This window comes from Bos javanicus, chromosome 19 (genome assembly GCF_032452875.1).
Source record: "Bos javanicus breed banteng chromosome 19, ARS-OSU_banteng_1.0, whole genome shotgun sequence".
NCBI classification, from domain to species: domain Eukaryota; kingdom Metazoa; phylum Chordata; class Mammalia; order Artiodactyla; family Bovidae; genus Bos; species Bos javanicus.
In genome coordinates this window covers 59972388-59991640 of record NC_083886.1, presented here as the reverse complement: position 1 = coordinate 59991640, position 19253 = coordinate 59972388, and the positions used below count along the sequence as shown (strand labels likewise).

The 19253-nt window shown below is 48.6% G+C and overlaps 1 protein-coding gene across 7 annotated transcripts in view; it reads right to left on the bottom strand.

The window, feature by feature from the left end:
- SLC39A11 (solute carrier family 39 member 11) overlaps window positions 1-19253 on the bottom strand; it is a 372698-nt gene that overhangs the window by 98938 nt on the left and 254507 nt on the right. For all 7 annotated transcript variants that reach the window (XM_061392963.1, XM_061392958.1, XM_061392959.1 and 4 more), the window contains one exon: window positions 3158-3328. In XM_061392963.1, the coding sequence (XP_061248947.1) occupies window positions 3158-3328 (171 nt within the window). The remainder of the gene's footprint in view (window positions 1-3157; window positions 3329-19253) is intronic.

Sequence of the window (19253 nt, the reverse complement as noted above, 5' to 3'; positions counted from 1 at the left end):
GACGTCCTCAGAGGTCCAGTGGCTACGACCATGCATGCCCAAGGCAGGGGAGCCAGGTTCCGTCCCTGGTCAGGGAACTAGATCCTACATGCTGTAACTAAGGATCCCACATGCTGCAATTAAGACCTGGCACAGCCAAATAAAAAAATAAATTTTAAAAATTAATTTAAAAAAAAATACTAGGGGTGAGCGTGACCAGATCTTTCCACGGGGGCAAACCCACTTTGGTCAGATTTGTGCCCGGGGGTCCCACATACAATATCATCTCAATCCATACTGTATAGCAAGCTCCAGGAAAACAATCAAAATAGCTGACTGTTTTTGGGCAAAACCTTGGCTTTTACCCAAAGGGAAAAAGCCAAGAGGGAAATGAGAGGGAAACAGAGGCTGAAAAAAAACGAGGCCAATCAGCCTATATGATCATAGGATAGACATTCCTAAGAATCAGGACAGAAATACTTGAGGAAAATGCTTCTCGTTTAGAGGAAAGCCTGAGCCTAAAAAGTAATTAGACACTTAGTCTTTCGACACATTTCATGTCTATACACACACACACATATGTAGACAGAGAGACAAACACACACACGTGTAAGGTTTTCCCAAGTGGTGCAGTGGTAAAGAGCCCACCTGCCAGTGCAGGACACGCACGTTTGACCCTGGGTTGGGAAGATCCCCTGGAGGGCATGGCAACGCACTCCAGTAGTCTTTCTTGGGAAATCCCATGGGCAGAGGAGCCTGGGGGGCTACAGTCCATGGGGTCCCAGAGAGTCGGACACAACTGAGTGACTGAGCACACACATACACACATACATACATGTGTGTAGGCATGTGTGTGTGTGTGTGTGTACTGGAATACATAATATATTGAAATTTTGCCTTCTCTAAAAATGACCCCCCAAAATCTTCATTGCACAAGCAAGAGAATTTCAAGTTACCCACCGAGGGATAAACTCGGTTCGGCTGTGGCCTTTTCTCCCGCAGACTGAAGCCAGAAGATAACAGTATTCACAAGGGCTTCAAGGAGGAATACGTGCCCCTGGCGAGCTCTGCCCAGAGCAGCCTTCACGCCTGTGTTGGGGTAACAGGGTGACATTATGAACTCTGCAAGGACTCAGGTAATATATCACCTGGGATTGCTCCCTGAACAAGGTTATCACTCAAACCTGAGCTTCAAAACTATGAAAGATGAATCAGAGCGTTTAAGAATTCAAGACTGAAGGAGTGAGGGGACTTCCCTGGAGGTCCAGTGCAGGTGGGGGTGTTCATCCCAGTCCGGGTACGAAGACCCCACACGCCTCGGGGCAGCTGGGCCCGCGCACCACAAACCACTACGCCTACGCTGTGACCCGGACCCGACACAACTGAAACGAAGTGAACTAAGTACTTTTCAAAGAAGACTGAAGGAATCAGGAGCGTTATCCACGCTAATAACAGCTTCCGCTTTTCACATGCTCAGACGGCCGCAGTACTGTATATACTGTGTATGTACACATCTGATCTTATTTATCAAAGTAGTGTAGATCACCTTGTAAAGAATAGCCCAGTCATCTCAGTCACAGCATTATCCCCACTTTATAGGTGAGAACACCGAGGTTCAGACAGCTCAAGCCGTTGTCAAGATAAACTATTTAGTAGGCCGTAGAGATGGAACTCTAAAATGTACCACAAGGGATTCCCCAGCATCCCTCAACTTGGCTTTTAATAGTATCTCCTGTATATTTAGCTGTTGTTTCTAGTTATTCTCTATAAAACATATTATTTTTTAAATAGAACACCAACAAGTTTTTTTTTTCAATGAAAATAAATCCAAAGACATGAAACAAATTGGTTCAAATTTGCTAAAAAGGAAAGGATCACAATGCAATCGGGAGGAACCTCTGTATTCTAAGTCAGTCACTAAAGGGATGTGCCTGTAGACTTAAATCATACATAACACAGGACTTTTCTGATGGCCCAGTGGTTAAGATTCTGCACTTCCTCTGCAAGGGGTGCAGGTTATTAATCTGCCTGGCCCATCTCTGGGAACCCTGCGTCTCAGGTGATGGGCATCCTGACCAGGCTCACCTGTGAATGACTGCAAGAAGGAGGAAGGGACACATCCTCCCGGAGGCTGACCGGAACCAGGAAACAAATGTTCGCCTTTACTCTCTCCCCTTTCCGTATAAGAGAAGCCTGAATTCCAACTCAGGCAAGAAGATTCTTTGGGACGTGAGTGCACCGTCCTCCTGGTTTGCTGGTTTCCCGAATAAAGCTGCTATTCCTTGTCCCAACAACTCACCTCTTGATTTACTGACCTGCCATGCAGTGAGCAGTACAACCTTGGACGTGGTAACGACAGGGATATCTCCGAAAGATGCCCCCAGGAAGGAAGCAGGTGAGACAAACACCAGTGTAAAACGATACTGAATTCAATACTTTAACGGAGCGTCAGGGGGACCTGCCTGGTCATCCGGTGGTTAAGAATCTGCCCTTCAATGCAGAGGATGTGGATTTGATCCCTAAGCCCACGTGCCACAACTAAGACCCAATGCAGCCAGAAATAAACAAACATTTAAAAAAATTTTTTAAAGCATTAAAAAAAGCCACAGACATTCCATATTTACGAGAGGCAATAGCTAATGAATCTGTGCCCAAATAACTTGGTATCAAATATGTGAAGAAAGGAACTCAGAGGTGGACACTGGAGTGAAATTGTCTGCAGTAACTGGAACAGGAAGTTGGAACATACGATGACCAATCCAGAGCCAGTAACCCGAAAGATAAACTCAGGAAAGACTGGCGCTCCCTCCCCCACGGCCCCCTGAAGCAGGGGTCCCCAGGCTCCGGCCACAGACGGGCACTTGCTGTCAGACCAACGGCAGCACTAGATTAGACATAAAGTGCACAAGAAATGCGGTGCACTCGCATCATCCCCAAAGCACCCCCACCGCCCCGTTAGACATAAAGTGCACAAGAAATGCGGTGCACTCGCAGCATCCCCAAAGCACCCCCACCGCCCCGGTCCACGGAAGCATGGTCTTCCACTAAACCGGTCCCAGATGCCAAGAAGGCTGGGGACCACTGGAGAAAGGACCCGCACCACAGCTGCCCAAGCCCCGCTTCAAGTCGCTGAGCTGACAAAGACGCTCCCCCTGCGGACGCTCGGGCGGGCTCTCACCTGGGATGTTGTGGATGGTGATGGCCAGGATGAGCAGCGCGATCCGCCGCCAGCTGCTGCCGCCGGGCTGCACCACGCTGCCCCGAGGCGGCCCGGGGGCGGCGGGGCCCTCCGCGAGGTCGGTGGCCACGGCCCTCTTCCTCTGATACGCCTCGCCGTTCTCACTCTTGTCTGAGCAGAAAGAGAGGGACATAGAGAGAGCCGTCAGAAAGAAGGTACGTCAGGACTTGGACAAGCAGTGGTGGGGGGAGCTTGCACGACCGGACGAGGTCTATTTCCTAACTTCCTAATGGTCCGTACATGCATCCATCTGGTCCTCCACACCTTCATTCATTACTCTGTCCTTAGGATCAGATTATCCCAAATACTCATGGTTTCCCAAGTGCCCAGATTATCCCAAATATCCATGGGTGATTTGCCGATTCCTAATGGAGGCAAACTGCCCGGCTCTGAAGTACAGGAGAGCAAGACTGAGATAGAGAATCCAGGCTGCGGTTTGCAGCCCCTTACCTATCAGGGAGGCTTCCCAGAGGAGGAGGGTCTTGATCAAATCTTAAACCCGTGGTGGCACAAATAGAAAGGAGAGTCTCTCCATCATCTGAGCCTGCAGACCCTGACTCGGACGACGCAGACAGGCCACCAGGTCCTGTCGTTGGGATGTCCACCGCAAGCAGTGAGACCCGACAGCCCAGTTTTGACTTGCTCCCCCAAGGGGGTCACTAGTGGCCTCTTGCACTCTCAAAAGTGTCCTGCTTTGGAGGATAAACTGTGTGACTTCCCAGGCTGGGGGAACAGCAGAAGCTTGACTGAGGCTCTGCTCTGACAGGGCCAGCAGGGGCCTCCCCATGGTGGCCGCTTCCCTTCTCTGGGGACACATTTTTCACAAGTAAAATCATTCTTGTCTCTGAGCTGAAAACTGCAGAAAACTTTTCCCAACATCAAATTAAGAAACTTGGAGGCTTCCGTTACCCCTGACCCCAGGAGGGTGGTGCAGCCTCTGCTTACTCCTGGTGGAAGAGCAAGACAAGGGCGCTTATCTCACACCCCAGGTACTCATGTCAAGACCAGACTCTCACTGCATAAATGGGATCAGATCTTCGATTCCCTTTTCAGATGAGCAGACTTTAGTGGAATACATCAAAACATGAAAACAGCAACAACAACAAAAAAAACAAACCATTACGCGGTGGTTTGCTGAGACCAAGCAGCTTGAAGAGGAAGAAAGACATGCAGGGCAGGTGGGCTCGCTCCTCCCCAGCTGGCCTCTGGGGGCTTTCTCCCAGGGACAGTGGAGGCTCAGAGCCACTGGGGAGAAGGGGCCTGTGATCCATCCTCTCAAGTGCCAGGGTCATCAGCCCTCCAATGATCGTGAGCCACAATGCATAACACCAGCCCCTGGAGGGTGCAACTGTCTCAGGGGATTGCGACTCCTCCAAGGCGATATTTGCACAAGTGGAAGCTCAACATTCACTTTGTGGTGTCTATACGTATGTGCATGCACGTGTGTGTGTGTGTGTGTGTGTGTGTGTGTGTGCACGCGCAAGTATGCAGTTACCCCTGGACCCACCTATCTTTTTTAAATTAATTAGTTTGTCTGCGCTGGGTCTTCGTTCCTGCTCAGGCTTTTCTCTAGTCATAGCGAGCGAAGGCTACTCTCCAGTTTCGGAGCAGAGTTTCTCTTGCTGCAGAGCACAGGCTTTAGGCGCGTGGGCTCAGCAGCTGTGGTGCACAGGTTGAGCTGCTCTAAGGCATGAGGGATCTTCCCGGACCACGGATCGAACCCGTGTCCCCTGCACTGGCGGGTGGGTTCTTATGCACTGCTCCATCGGGGAAGTCTAGTACCGTCTTTCTTGCCTCCAATATTAGATGATCTTCGTGTGTGTGTGCACAGGTGTGTGCTTCTCGGCACACCTCGTTTTTTTTTTTTAATTGTTGACAATACCTGATAACTCAGGCTACAGAGGCTTGTCGTGGAACTGAACAAAACGCGTGGGATTTTAAGTCCATAAACACCAAAGGCACAAGCAAGCAGGCCTAAGTGCTGGGCACAGAGGAAGCTGTGCAGCGATGGGGGGCACTCAGCTGTCTCCGGGGCCAGTCAGTGGACACCCTGGACACCCGGACTCTCCTCTGAATACACAGCCCCAACAGGGATGCTCTCTGGTGGGAGTTGATAGAGATAAAATAAAGGAATAACTCTTCCCTTTGGGATTTTCATAACTTCAGGAAGGACAGACGGTTGGACATGGATCACGCCCTTGAATCGAAGGGACAGAAGTGCACTGTCCCAAAAAAGCACGGGGAGGCCACGCTCATATGTCACTGTCACAGAAGGATCCGACTCTAGGCCTCCTGCAAGTGATGCACAGACAGCAACGGAGCCGGGGGCCTCATGAGCAAATTCCAGCACCAAACACGCGTTTAACAGAAACATCGAGAGGTGTAAAGACTGATAAACCCAGGCGAGGATGCGCGCCTCGCCTCGGGGTCCTCGCCGAAGTGTGAACGCGGATGTGGCTGCCTTTCACTGGTGAGAAATGGGAGGGTGCAAACGCCTGATGCGCTGGGAAAGGTAAATAAGCCAGCATTTGATAACAGCCGCTAATGAGCCTGCAACGAGGAACACTAGTCCAGATAAATCATCACCGAGAGGAAGGGTGCGTCCCCAGCCGTGAATGTTCTCGCCTCTCCTGGAAAGGCTGGTTAAATCTTCACACTCTGTCCAGTAAGATGCCAGCACCACGGACGAAGGGTGACCCCTTAACAGAGGCAACAGCTGAGCCCGGTGTGGGATCAGGGATCGACCCGTGAGATTTCCTGGGAGAGGAGAGGTCTGGGCACTTTTCAAGCAGGATTTGGCAAAGGGGAAGGACGTTTTGCGGAAGAAATAGCCAATGTCGGGTTTAGGAATGAAAAACCTCACCAGTGACATGGGGGTAATACTGAGAACTTAGTCTCAACAAATCCTCCTTCCTTAAAAAAGCCCCATGAGGTAGAGATGATCCCCTTCAACAAACGAGGAGCTTAAAGAACAGAGAGGTAGAGCAGCTGGTTCCAAGTCACAGCCCTGAATTCCAAGTCCTGAGTTCATCTTGGATTCAGGAGTCCAGCTGGGTCCTTTGCCTCCAGAAGCCACCTCTTAACCAGGGCCCTGCGGTTGACCGGGAGTTGGGGGTGGCGTGGTGACCTACCCCTATGCTCACAAGAGTGTGTGTTAGTCGCTCAGTCATGTCCGATTCTTTGAGACCCCATGGACTGCAGCCCGCCCCCACCACAGTGACATTTAGGAACTTGAAATCCAAGACACTTAAGTTCAGAGAGACCCAGTGAGCTTGCATCACCAGAGGCAGAAAAGGCTCCGTGGAAACCTCATATCTATAATCACTCCCGCTCGTCCACAAACCTGAAACCATGAAGACACTATTTCTTAACCCGTTAGATCTACTGTTTTAAGTATAAAGCCGCTGTCCGTAGGATATATTTATTAACACCAAGCCAGGGACACTGGGTTACAATCCTTTAAAGAAGGTGGAAAGACTTCAAAGTTGCCCATCATCAAAACCCAATGTTTTAAAAACTTAAACTCGAGCATCTACACACCCACACCCGGAAGGGGCCCAAGGCCAGGGCTCAGCCTGCCGCCCCGCTCTTCATCCTGCTGGGGGGGCACCCCGTTGCTAAATGTGAGAATGAAGACCACAGGGAACAGACAGACCAGACCAAGGCTCCCTTTTCCAGCTGAATCACGAGGTGACTTTATTGCACACATTTGTCCCCTGCTTTCTTCTCCCCCAAACAAGGGACATGATGCTTGTACCAACACACCATGCTGTACAGCAAAAAACAGAGCGGGGGTCTGATGGGCACAAGCTGAGGAAGTTGGGGAGAGAGGAGATAAGCTCCCTCCCCTTGGGGTGTGACTTCCTCCCCCGTGAAAGGGCCTGATGTCCTCAGATCACAGGCTCTGAATCACTTCCCATCAGCGATGCTTCAGAAAGTAAGGTGGGACTTTCTATCATCTTTCCAGTAAAAAAAAAAAAAAAATACAAGGAAGATTTCAGAACAATGAGTCCTTACAGATTCAAGGACCTCAGACTTCATCTTGCTAGATAAACGCCACGGTAGTCTTCATTTCGTCCCCCTTGGGCCCAGACTCAGCAGGAACAGGATGTTTGCTGCCCCTGTGATGATGTAATCGACCAAATCCATCAATAATAGGCCCGGAGATGGACGCTCAGGCCACCAGAGAATAAGAGGAACGCTAATTAACAAATCATCAGCCACAGGAGCTTTAGAAATGTCCCCAAGATATTACTGGAGATGATCTGGTTGAATTAGCACAAGTAGGCAAATTCTCGTCCGCTAAACACAGAACGCTTCAGGTCCCTGGAAAAAACTCCTTCTTCCTAAATCCTTGCTGTGCGATGCTTGTGCTCAGTCATATCCGGCTCTGCGACCCTGTGGCCCGTAGCCCGCCAGACTCCTCTGTCCATGGGAGTTTCCAGGCAATAACTCTGGAGCACGCTGCCATTTCCTCCTCCAGAGGATCTTCCCCACCCAGGACTGAACCACGTCTCCTTTCTCCTGCATCGGCAGGGAGATTCTTTACCGCTGAGCCACCGGAGAAGCCCTTGTGGGTTATCCATTTTAAATACAGCAGTGTGTATGTGGCTTACACATCTTAATATACAGTTTCATATTCCACTTGTTTCATTTAAGACTACAGAAATATTTTCTAAATTCCTTAGCCTCTGGGACTCTAGTTTTTAATGGCTCCAGGGCATTTTTGTTCAGTCCCAAATCTATCCTTTTCTTTTTCATTTGAGTCATTGCTCTCGGTTTCCCAGATGTTAAAAGGCGCAGTGCTTCTCTCTCGCCACATGGGGGCGTACTCCTTCAGCTCCCTCCCATCCACCCCAGGAAAGCTCCTCCTTCACTTCGGGCACTAACTCTGTCTTCCAGCTTCACGATTCACACACACCACTGGACCATGTAAAAGGGCTGGCCTACCCCAGGAAGCAGAGCTTAGCAAGTGAGGAAAAGCTCCTACTGCTGGGACTTCCCTGGTAGTCCGGTGGTTAACACTCTGGCTCCCAGTGCAAGGGGGTCCGGGGTTCAATCCCTGGTCAGGGAACTGGATCCCACGCACTGCAACTAAGACCTGGTTCAGCCAAATAAATAAATAAAATAAAAGATATTAAAAAACAACAACAACTCGTACTGCAAATGGTGGGAGATGGGGAATCTCAGTGCAAAAGATCCTTAAACATTCCGGTGCTTACTTGCTTGCTCATAAATTACTCCTGGCCAACAACTGGTTTCCTGAAATTGAACTGCAACGGAGATGCGATTTGTCACATGCCTTCCACAAACGCAAATGCAAGAGAGATGCATTTGAAAATAAACCAGAGAAGATTCCTTTCACTGACCCAGGGCTCCCTCTCCATCTTTCAGTAAGTATTACCTCTTCAGGATAATTTCTGATTCCATTTCCAAAGAAAGGAGAGACGGCCTTGGAGATGGAGCGATAAACCAAACTCATTCCTGGCTTTTGATCGTGGTGGGGAGGAGGAAAGTCCCGGTGGTTTCAGGGAGAAAAAAAAGGATTTTCAAGGGCGGAGGAAGATTCTGATGCTTCAACATTCTGCCTTCAGTCCTGTCTTTGGAACCTGTCGGGCACCTGAAAGGTGACTCAGCTGTGAGGAACAGGGAAGGCGGGGTGCGATGGCTGGGTGACAGAACGCAGTCTATCGCTGATCAAGAGGAAACGGAAGGAAAAAAGATGTTCATGCCTTTCCTGGAAGAAATTCCTTACACACTCATTCACCCAGGACTGTCTTTAGATCGCCCAGAACCCCATGGAAATAGCATCACATCGGCTCCAAATGTAAAGTCCCGGCGTAAAACCAGGCAGGACATTCACTTAATGTCATCAATTTAATACATTTAATGGTTTTAACTGGTCAAGGCAGGGCTGGTTAGCCATTCAATCCATCCTGCCATTGGGCAAGGACCCCCCAGCACAAACTCTCCTCCTAATAACCTTATTTCTAAAGATACAAATGCAGACTTAAGCAACCTTGGAAAACCTACAAGTATACAGAAGAAAATTGAAATCACATCAGCTGAAAAAACATTTTTTTTGAGTTTGCTGTATTTCCTTCCACACTTTTTCAAGTGGTTTTACATAACTGGGATGATCACATTATACAACCGCAGACTATTTTTGTTCCCACTGAACACAACACAAACATTTCCCCCATATGATTAAAAACCCTTAGAAGCATTTCAAGTGGTACAAATTACTGTTCACCTTCTTAAACCACTGGGCATTTAGGCTATTCCTAAATTTTTCTTTTCCCTAAAAATATCACTGCAGAATCTTTAACCTATATAAACAATCAGCAATTTGAACCAAATTCCCAGAAGTTGAACTGCTGATCCAAGGGCCTTGACAGGTTGGTCTAACCAATTTCCAGAAAGGCCACTCCATTTACAGTCCTCTGAGCAGGGTCTGCAAGTTTTCATCATGCTGTTTTTTTCAGTCAGCCTGGGTATTTTTCATTTAAAAATAAATGTATCTATTTATGGGGGAAATGACATTTCCCCTCTGACTACAAATAAAAGCGGACATTTCTCATAGCTCCAGGCATATTACTTTCCTCTGTTGTGCAAGGGAGGTCTCTTTAAGGAACGTGAATAGGATTAGACAATCCCTTAGAGACACGAGTAATTTTCCTGTGATCCACTTATGCGTGTCAGTGAGTAACGAGATGGAGCTGGGAGCAGTGGATATCATAAAGTAGACAAATGGATCCAGTTGGTCACGTTGAAATTTCAGCCTCCACTTACTAAATTCCTTTTTGACATTCCTCAGGACAGAAAAGTGCCCTTAAGAAAAAAGTGCTGGACAAAACTATAGTTCAACAAAATGCACGCACCTCTATGTTCACAGCAGCATCATTCGCAGTAGCCAGGAGTGGGAACAACTGAAACGCCCAGCAGCGGAGGGATGGATAAAGGAGACGTGGAGATACACGCAGTGGGATATCACGCAGTCGTTAAAAAGGAGGAAATAAAGCCATTTGCAGCAACCCAATGGACCCAGACGTTATCATCCCGAGCGAAGTCAGCCAGAGAAGGACAAGTACCGCACGACATCACGTATGTGTGGGATCTAAACTATTACACAGATGAACTTGCTTATGAAACAGAACCAGACTCTCAGACATAAGAGAGCAGACCAGCGGCTGTCAGGGCGGTGGTGCGGAGTGGGGGGGTGTATTAGGGACTTGGGATCAGCAAGTGGAGACCATTATACAGAGAATGGACAGACAAAATCCTACTGTATAGCCAAGGAACTGTATTCAATAACTTGTGATAAAATAAAACGGAAAAATATGCAAAAGGATGTATATATATACCTACATATACACATATATGTTTAGCTGAATCACTTTGCTGTACAGCAGAAATTAAACACAACACTGGAAATCAACTATACCTCAACAACCAAAAATTTAAAGAGGCCTGCTATCAACATTCCAGTACACATTTTGGGTGCTGCTGCTGCTAAGTCGCTTCAGTCGTGTCCGACTCTGTGCGACCCCATAGACGGCAGCCCACTAGACTCCTCCATCCCTGGGATTCTCCAGGCAAGAACACTGGAGTGGGTTGCCATTTCCTTCTCCAAGATTTGGGTGCAAAGTGAACATTTTCATTGGGTTGCCACAAACCTTCAATTTATTAAAAAAAAAAGCAGTATCTGCAAAGTTCAATAAACAAAGTGCAATAAAACAAGTCTGCCTATACAGCAAGAATATCTAGTGTGGACAGGACCCTTGCAAGAGTTTCTCGATTTAGCAAATGAAAAGGGTGCTGCTCAGTTGCAAATGAATTTCAGATAAAACAAAACCTTTCAGTATAAGTATATCCCGAATACTGCAGGGGATATACTTATGCTAAAAAGTTCCCATTGTTGATCTGAAAGTTGATTTTGACTGGATATCCTGCATTTTAACCTACAGTCCTATCTGTGCCCGATTTCAGGCCCGAGTTCCAGGTCAGGGAGAAATTGGGCCAACTGTGAGTGCACTCTCCTCTGAAAGTGGCCACACGTTTGTCTCAGCGAGAAATCTTTCAAGGCTGTGCTTGCTACGTGGGTCGTGTATAAGTCAGGATAGGAAAAGATTCCATGAGAGACCAAGGAAGCTTCATGGAAAGATCACTGAAGTATTTATTATGCTTAGTTACTAACCTTTAGGCAGAGGCACATCTGGAGTTTAAGAAACATGGTGAAAACCTTAATCGGGGCTTCCCTGGTGGCTCAGATGGTAAAGAATCCACCTGCAATGTGGGACACCAGGGTTGGATCCCTGGGTCAGGAAGATCCCCTGAAGAAAGGAATGGCAGCCCACCCCAATATTCTTGCCTGGAGAATTTCATGGACAGAAGGAGCCTGGAAGGCTGTAGTCCATAGAGTTGCAAAGAGTCAGACACAACCGAGAAAAACTTAATTTACAACCTTAGTAACTATAATAGATATATCTCCATTTATCGTTCTAATAATCCACAATCCACAGGAGCATCAGAGGCTCTGTGCTGTGTAAGAAGGCTGACTAGATCCCCTTGTCTTTTAAGTCTGCACAATTTTTCCAGGCACTGGAAGTCATCTGTGCCTTAGCTTTGACGCTTATGAATAAGCAATTGCTTTGCTACAATGGCGAAACAAATAGGTCTGCATAATTGGTAAAAAATTAAATGTACATCAGAAGAAGAAATGGGTTCTCTATTAGCTAAAGATTTCTCATCCTATTAAGCAAACCACCCACTAAAACGCTGCTTGTTCCAAATAGCTAAGTATGATAATAACTTCTACTCTGCGTCAGTGGAGCCTGGATCTCCAATAAGATTAAAATGTCCACCTACCAGGTCAGCTCCTCTATTTTATAAAGGGACAGACAACTGTTTCATCAACATGAACTCATCTCTGGTGAATTAATTGTTCGCTAAAAAATATACCCCAAGTGGGCTCCAGAGCCATCGCTCGTTCTCCGTAGGTGACCCGACATGCTGTGTTCAGTGCAAACTCCCTGGTGGGGAAAGGACCGTCATGGCTTTTGGGGCATCCATCAGCAAGGAGACACTTGATTCCAAAGAGCTCCAGATACCTCTTTGGAGAAGGGCTTCCCTAGTGGCTTGGATGGTAAAGAATCTGCCTACAATGTGGCAGACCCGGGTGGGATCCCTGGGTCAGGAAGATCCCCTGGAGAAGGGAACGGCTACCTGCTCCAGTGTTCTTGCCTGGAGAATTCCAAGGAGAGAGGAGCCTGGCGGGCTACAGTCCATGGGATCACAAAGAGTCGGACACAGCTAGCGACTACCACCACATTGAGAGAGGGCATTGTGGAGAACTTTGGGCGTCTTGGAGAAGAAGGTTTAGGGGAGCTTTGCAAAGGACCCTCTGCCTCCCTGGGAAAGATGGTGGCTCCTGCCTGGTCTTAGTGGTTGTGAATTACCGGGTCTAGGAGGAGGCATCCAAAGCCACAGCATCTGTTATGTTTCAGGGCTTGTGTTCAACGGCTGGTGTGAGCTCCATAGTCCTAGGCCCCCTTTCACCTTTGACAGAGGCTGCTCTGCCAGCTCCGCTACCTCTGAGAATAAAGACTCATAGCCGAGATCACTGTACCTCCAAGCGCGGAATGAACAGCATCCCTAGCTGTGCATGGTGGCGGCGCTTAAGAGATGACTCCAGGACCCCCTCCTGATAGCTACTGAATTAGAGCCTCTGGGAGAAGGGCCCAGGAGTCTGCATTGTACAAGCCACATAGCTCCTCCAGGCTCACCCCAGTAATTCTGATACAGATGACGTTCTAAACATGTGTGTTTTATGGTCCAGTGGTTAAGACTTTGCCTTCCAATGCAGGGGGTGCGGTTTTGATCCCGGGTTGGGATCCCACGTGCCTCTCGGCCGAAAAACCCACATAAAACAGGAGCAGTGTTGTAGAAAATTCAATAAGGACTTTAAAAGTGGTCCACATCAAAAATAAAATTTAAGTAAAAAAAGGATAACAAGGAATTATGTGGGGGGTTCGGACCAGGGGTTGAGCAGCCTCTCAACAGAGGAGCTTACTAACCAGGAGGAAATTCCAGGAGACGATGGACACACTGGAAGCAAACGGCACTGGATCAGCAGACAAAATCCCTTCCCTGGGGGAGAGGATGTAGGTCACCACAAAGAATATCCTCCCACGGAGAGCCTGCATGGGGCAGAAGCACCTGCACTTTTCTGAGTTGAGAAGGGCTCCTGTGCCGGCGTAACCTATGAGGCTGGAAGGGTGAAGCTATATCAAGGCCCTGGTGAACATCCGTGGGTTAGTTGGGCTCATTTCCAATCAGCATGGGCTTAGCAATTAGCATTACATTGAGATGCAAATAATTTATACATTATGGAAATGCAGCTAAATGTCTGTCTCTAAAGGTCTTGTTTTCCTAATCAGGTAAATATTTCCCCAGCAGAATTTCCATGCTATTAATCTGTTCAAGAAACATTTCAGACAGAGGGCAGGGGTAAACTTCAGCACAGCTACCCACGCTGTTAGGAAAAAGAAAACAAGTCTCCCAATATCAGGGTCCCAACTAGTAAAGAAAACCTACTCTCCCACCCCGGGTGTTTGCAGGGCACCTTGTGTGACAGCGAAGTTCTGCAAAGTTTGACTTGCGGGTGGAGGGTGGACCGTGGAAAGAAAAGCCTGCTGGCATGGCTGGGGAGGCGCGAGGGGGATGTTTCTGGCTGGTCTGGTGTGAGTTTGCGAGTTCCATCATCGCCTCCCCTCTCTCCAGATCAGCAAAAGTGACCTGGACGCCTGAGCCACCTGGTTCTCGGGCTGGATGATCGGGGAAGAAAGCTACCAGGGCTGTGGGTCCTCTGGACTCTCCTTTTCAGCATATGCACCTGTGTGTGTCCATGTGTGTGTGGGTATGTGTGTGGGTGGGTGTGTGGGTGTGCCCATGTGTGAGAGAGAAAGAGAGACAGCAGTGTGCTCACCCCAGAGCAGCATCATCTTTTTGCTCCGAGGCGCTCTAACAGTCTCTCTCGGTCCTTAGGGCAGCGAGTGGTCCCCATCCTTTCTCGCGCCAGGGACCACATCATGGAAGACAACTTTTCCACTGACCCTGGGGTGGGGGTAGGGGGACGGTTTCAGGATGATTCAAATGCATCACATTTCTTGTGTACTGCATTCCTATCATTATTACAGCAGCTCCCCCTCAGCTCATCGGGTGTTAGATCCCGGAGGGTGGGGACCCCTGTCTTAGGGAACTGTCAACCAAAGAAAAGAACGCGTGGTGGGTGCGGGCAGCCAGGGACGGGGCGGACACAGGCTGAGTCGCTGGCCGAAGGCGCCCAGGCCTCCAGGAGCCGCCTACCAGGGAGACAAGTCGGGCGGGCGCCCACAGCAGGTGCTCCGGCATTGTCCTCTTTTCTCACCCCTCCAGGCTTCTCTCTGCCCCTTCTTCTCTGAGCTAATGACCCAGAGGACTCTCGGCGTCACTGGGCATGGAGGACGCGAGAGGAGCGGTGCTGGGGGACCGGATGAGGTCAGTTCACTCGCTTTCAAGGAGCCAGTTCCTGGGCCACCCAGGTTCTCATCCCGGTCCCACCATGTCCTGGTTCTACATTCAGGGACGTCGCTCGGTACCCGGGGACCTTGGTCTCCATTTCCACGTGGGGATGCTAATGCTGCCCGCCCCGAAATTCAGGTGCGAGGTGATGGGTGTGGGGCCCCTGGCAGGCACACAGCAACTACAGCGCAAAACCCGTCCATCTCAGCAGCTCCCACGGTGAACTTGTATTCCATTTATAAAAACATGAAAGAAAGGTTAATGGCGTGGCTAGCATACCTGGTCCATTCTTCACTTAAACCGCCAAAAGCAGGAGGTTCGTAGTGAAGGAGGAAAAAATTAGATCACGATCGAACCCGGTGCAGAATTTTCAAGCACCGTCCAACCCCAACGCCCCACACCCGCAATGCAGAAGCAGGCCACGACTGGAATGGAACGTTTCAAAATTCCACAGTCGCGTTGACATTTTCAGCTTACAGGAGGGACCACGTGCCGCTAAAGACAAGAGAAACTTTCCATCAATAAAAGGAGCAGGCCGGTGCCCTTCAAGATACGGTCAATCTTTCTTGGAACTACAAAGCAACTTTTTTTTTCTTTCATTTAAAAAAAAAATAGAGTTACTGATCTAATGCAGTTTACTTAGGTTAACAGTGATACCAGTTTTCACTTCCTAAAAAAATATGTGACAATCAAGGAGATGGGAGCAAAGTAGGTCACCAGCATACCTGCTTATGATCCAGAGAAAGCTATAATATGTAGACAGACAGACAGACATAGATGGATAGCTAGACAGGCAGGAGTGAAAGTGAAGTGAAAGTGAAAGTCACTCAGTCATGTCCCACTCTTTTCGACCCCATAGACTATACAGTCCATGGGATTCTCCAGGCCAGAATACTGGAGTGGGTAGCCCTTCCCTTCTACAGGGGATCTTCCCAATCCAGGGATTGAAGCTGGGTCTCCTGCATTGCAGGCAGATTCTTTACCAGCTGAGTCACAAGGGAAGCCCAAGAATACTGGAGTGGGTAGCCTATCCCTTCCCCAGCAGATCTTTCCGACCCAGGAATCGAACCAGGGTCTCCTGCATTGCAGGCGGATTCTTTACCAACTGAGCTATGAGGGAAGCCTCAGACAGGCAGACATACGTATATAAATATACATGTGATCTATGTAATATAAATAAATAATATTCTGATGCTATTTCATTAAACCATTGTATTTCCATTTTCAGATTTACTTTCATATACGCACACATATATATATATGAATATTTTGTTGTTGTTGTTATTGTTGTTTAGTTGCTAAGTTGTGTCCAACTCTCTGTGACCCCATGGACTGAATCTTGCCAGGCTCCTCTGTCCATTCAGCACTGAAGGACTGCTTTGAAGAGGTAAGGGAGAAGTCAGGAAACACAGAAGTTTTTGAAAACAAAACCAAACAAAAACAGGTAGTCAGAACATCAAAAGACTAGTGTTAATTAAAGAAATGGAGAAGGCAATGGCACCCCACTCCAGTACTCTTGCCTGGAAAATCCCACGGATGGAGGAGCCTGGAAGGCTGCAGTCCATGGGGTCGCTGAGGGTCGGACACGACTGAGCAACTTCACTTTCACTTTTCACTTTCATGCACTGGAGAAGGAAATGGCAAAAGAGAAAAACAGGCATCTCAAGTTAATGAATTCAGCGCTTGCCTCTGTATCGGAAGATGCAAGAGTCAGGCTCATTGAAATCATGCCTTCGAAACGCACCTTCACTGTCTAGGGCCAGGATCCTGTTTTTCTCCGTCCTGCATCCCCTCAGGGTACGCAGCCCAGGGCGGCTACAGTGGTGGATGGTCTGATGGCCCCCAGCATCCTTTGTTTACTGATCTGGCAGGCTATATTCTGTCCTCAGTATCAAAGAGTATAAAATTTCAGTTAAGCACGACAGACCTGTTGCACCAACAGTCAATTCTGACGTGTCCTACGTTTAAAAATCTGGCAAGGGAGAGTAGATCTCACCTGAGGTATTCTTACCATAATAAAATAACATTTAAAAAGAAATGACACCTAAATAACTTCTATAAAAATTATACTTTAAAATAAAACTTTAAGTTCAGATTCTCAGAACTCATGGTAGACCTGGGCAGGGCTCAGGACTCTGCAGGTACGACAGGCATTCTAGAAAACAAAGCTTCGGGGAGAAAGAAGGATCCAGGAAAACACAATGAAAACCCATTAAGAATGGAATCCCAGGGGCTTTGCTGGTGGTCCAGGGGCTAAGACCTTGTGCTCAAAACGAAGGCAGCCTGGGTTCGATCCCTGGTTGAGGAACTAGATCCCACATGCCACAGCTAAGACTTCTCGTGCCCCAACTAAAGTTCCCATATGCCGCGGCTAAGACCAGCGCAGCCAAAAATAAATAAAATATATATTAGAAAGAACGGACGCCCAAGCTTGTTACGCGCAGCCCAGATCCCTCACCAGCTGTTCACTGAGTGTCTTCACTTGGGGGTCTTCTTGTCATTTTGCTCCCTCTGCACTAAATGGAACATGTCACCTTACACCTCAGATGCGTTCCTCCTCTTGCGATCGCTCTTCGGATGACAGATTCCGTAATCACCCTCACTTACCAAATGAGGAACATGGGAGCAAGCGTCAGTGCAGAAAACCCAAGGAACCCCCACTGAGAAACCCTGTTCCGAGAGGAGCCCAGGGAAACCCAGGGAGGGACGCTGGCAGGGGGGCGGGGGGCGGGGAGTGTGGAGGGGAGGGGACAGGGTCCTGCGCTCTGCCCACGGGATAACCTGCCAAGCCCTTCACAACCATTCCTGAGAACCGAATATCCAACCCAGAAAGAGCTACCTGGCACTTTTCTTGGCGTTATCAGAATGGAGCAGTTATCCAGCCTAAACCCCTGAAGTGGCAAGTTCTCCCCTGCCCACCAAAATCTGTCCCCGATTATGCCCCTGCAGCCCTGAGCCTGCAGAGGAGTCGGGTCTGGGCTCAGCCAAGCCCGCGGGACCGCTGGCGCCAGAGGCAGTTAGCGGGGTGGGGGTGGGGGGCTAGGAAAGCAGGGAGCATGCTGTCATGGCAACCGACGATTAACCAGGGATGGGGAAGAAGGTGCTCAGCTAATTGAAACCCAGGCAACGTTTTAACTCAAACGCTGAGAAAGTTAATGCTCGGTTAGATTTTCTCTTGTCCTCTTTCCCCGCTGTCTTTTCTTGCCAGCAAGTAGTTTTAAACCATTGCCTCCCTCCACACCCTCCTCCACAATCACCCCTAAAAGATGAGGTTTCTGAAAATCCACTGAACCGAATCTCCCCTCCTCGTCACCACAGCCGGGCACAGAGCAGCCTGCGAGCTCCAGTTTTCTCTGTCTGTTGCCTCTCCATCCCAGAGGAAATTCTGTTTGCCCAAAAGATCCTTAGGATTGCATACGTTCTCCCATCACTTCCTCACGGCAAGAATCCAGGACAGGCATTCTCGCTCTGTAATATGAGTGAGAATCACTTGAAGAATTCTCAAAGTCAGGTTCCCCATCCTAGGAGAGCTGACTGTGGCAGATCTTTTTTGAGCTCCCCAAGGAATCCTGATATAAAGAGAACAAGTTTCACCCCATGAGAAATGCAACCCAACGGGTGTGGGCTTTTCCCACAGCACTGTCTGCCATGGGGCAGGCTGGGCTTAGCTCAAGCTGGACACGTCCTGGCCTCTCGCCCACTGCAGACGGTGAAAGGGTTAACAGGAGAACCCCTGCCGCCTCGCTGGGCTCCCTAAGCCGTGTTCGGAATGTGCTGGACTCCCCTGGAAAACACCTCCCAGGATCCTCACCATCAAGACATGCCTTCTTCAAGCCACACAAAACAAAGATGATTGGATCCCAGAAATATTCATGGATGAACTCACTGCTTTCAACGTGATTCCCCCCATTCAAAAATTCCCCCCCAGCCTACCAGCTTAACAGGAGTACGAACACGGCTCATGGGTCAGTCTTGGGAAGAGTGAACATTTGTTCATATGTTTATTTCCTTGTCCAATGTATGGAAATGTCAAATCACAAGTCTTGAAAAACACACAAGTTCATGAAACTCAAGGAAGAGAGGCTGAAGGATGACCGGCTGCCTGGCAGAACCTGGGAGCCAAAGGCCCCGCCAACCACTGAGCACTGGACGCGGGCAGGATTGCTTTGCAGACGTGAGTCTCTGCTGGAGATAGGTAGGTTTCCAGCAAGACTAACAATTAAGATAAAACCGAAATCTCCCTCCACAAACACCTAGAAATATGCATGAAATAAACAAGCCAAAAAGGTTTCAAATGCACATCTGAGCTTGCAACAGAGAAAGGGAATATTACACATCAACTGTGCCTCAAATATGTACATAAATATATATATATATGTGCCTAACTTGATAACAGGGCTTCCCAGGTGGCGCTAGTGGTAAAGAACCTACCTGACAATGCAGGAGACAATAAGAGATGCAGTTTCGATACCTG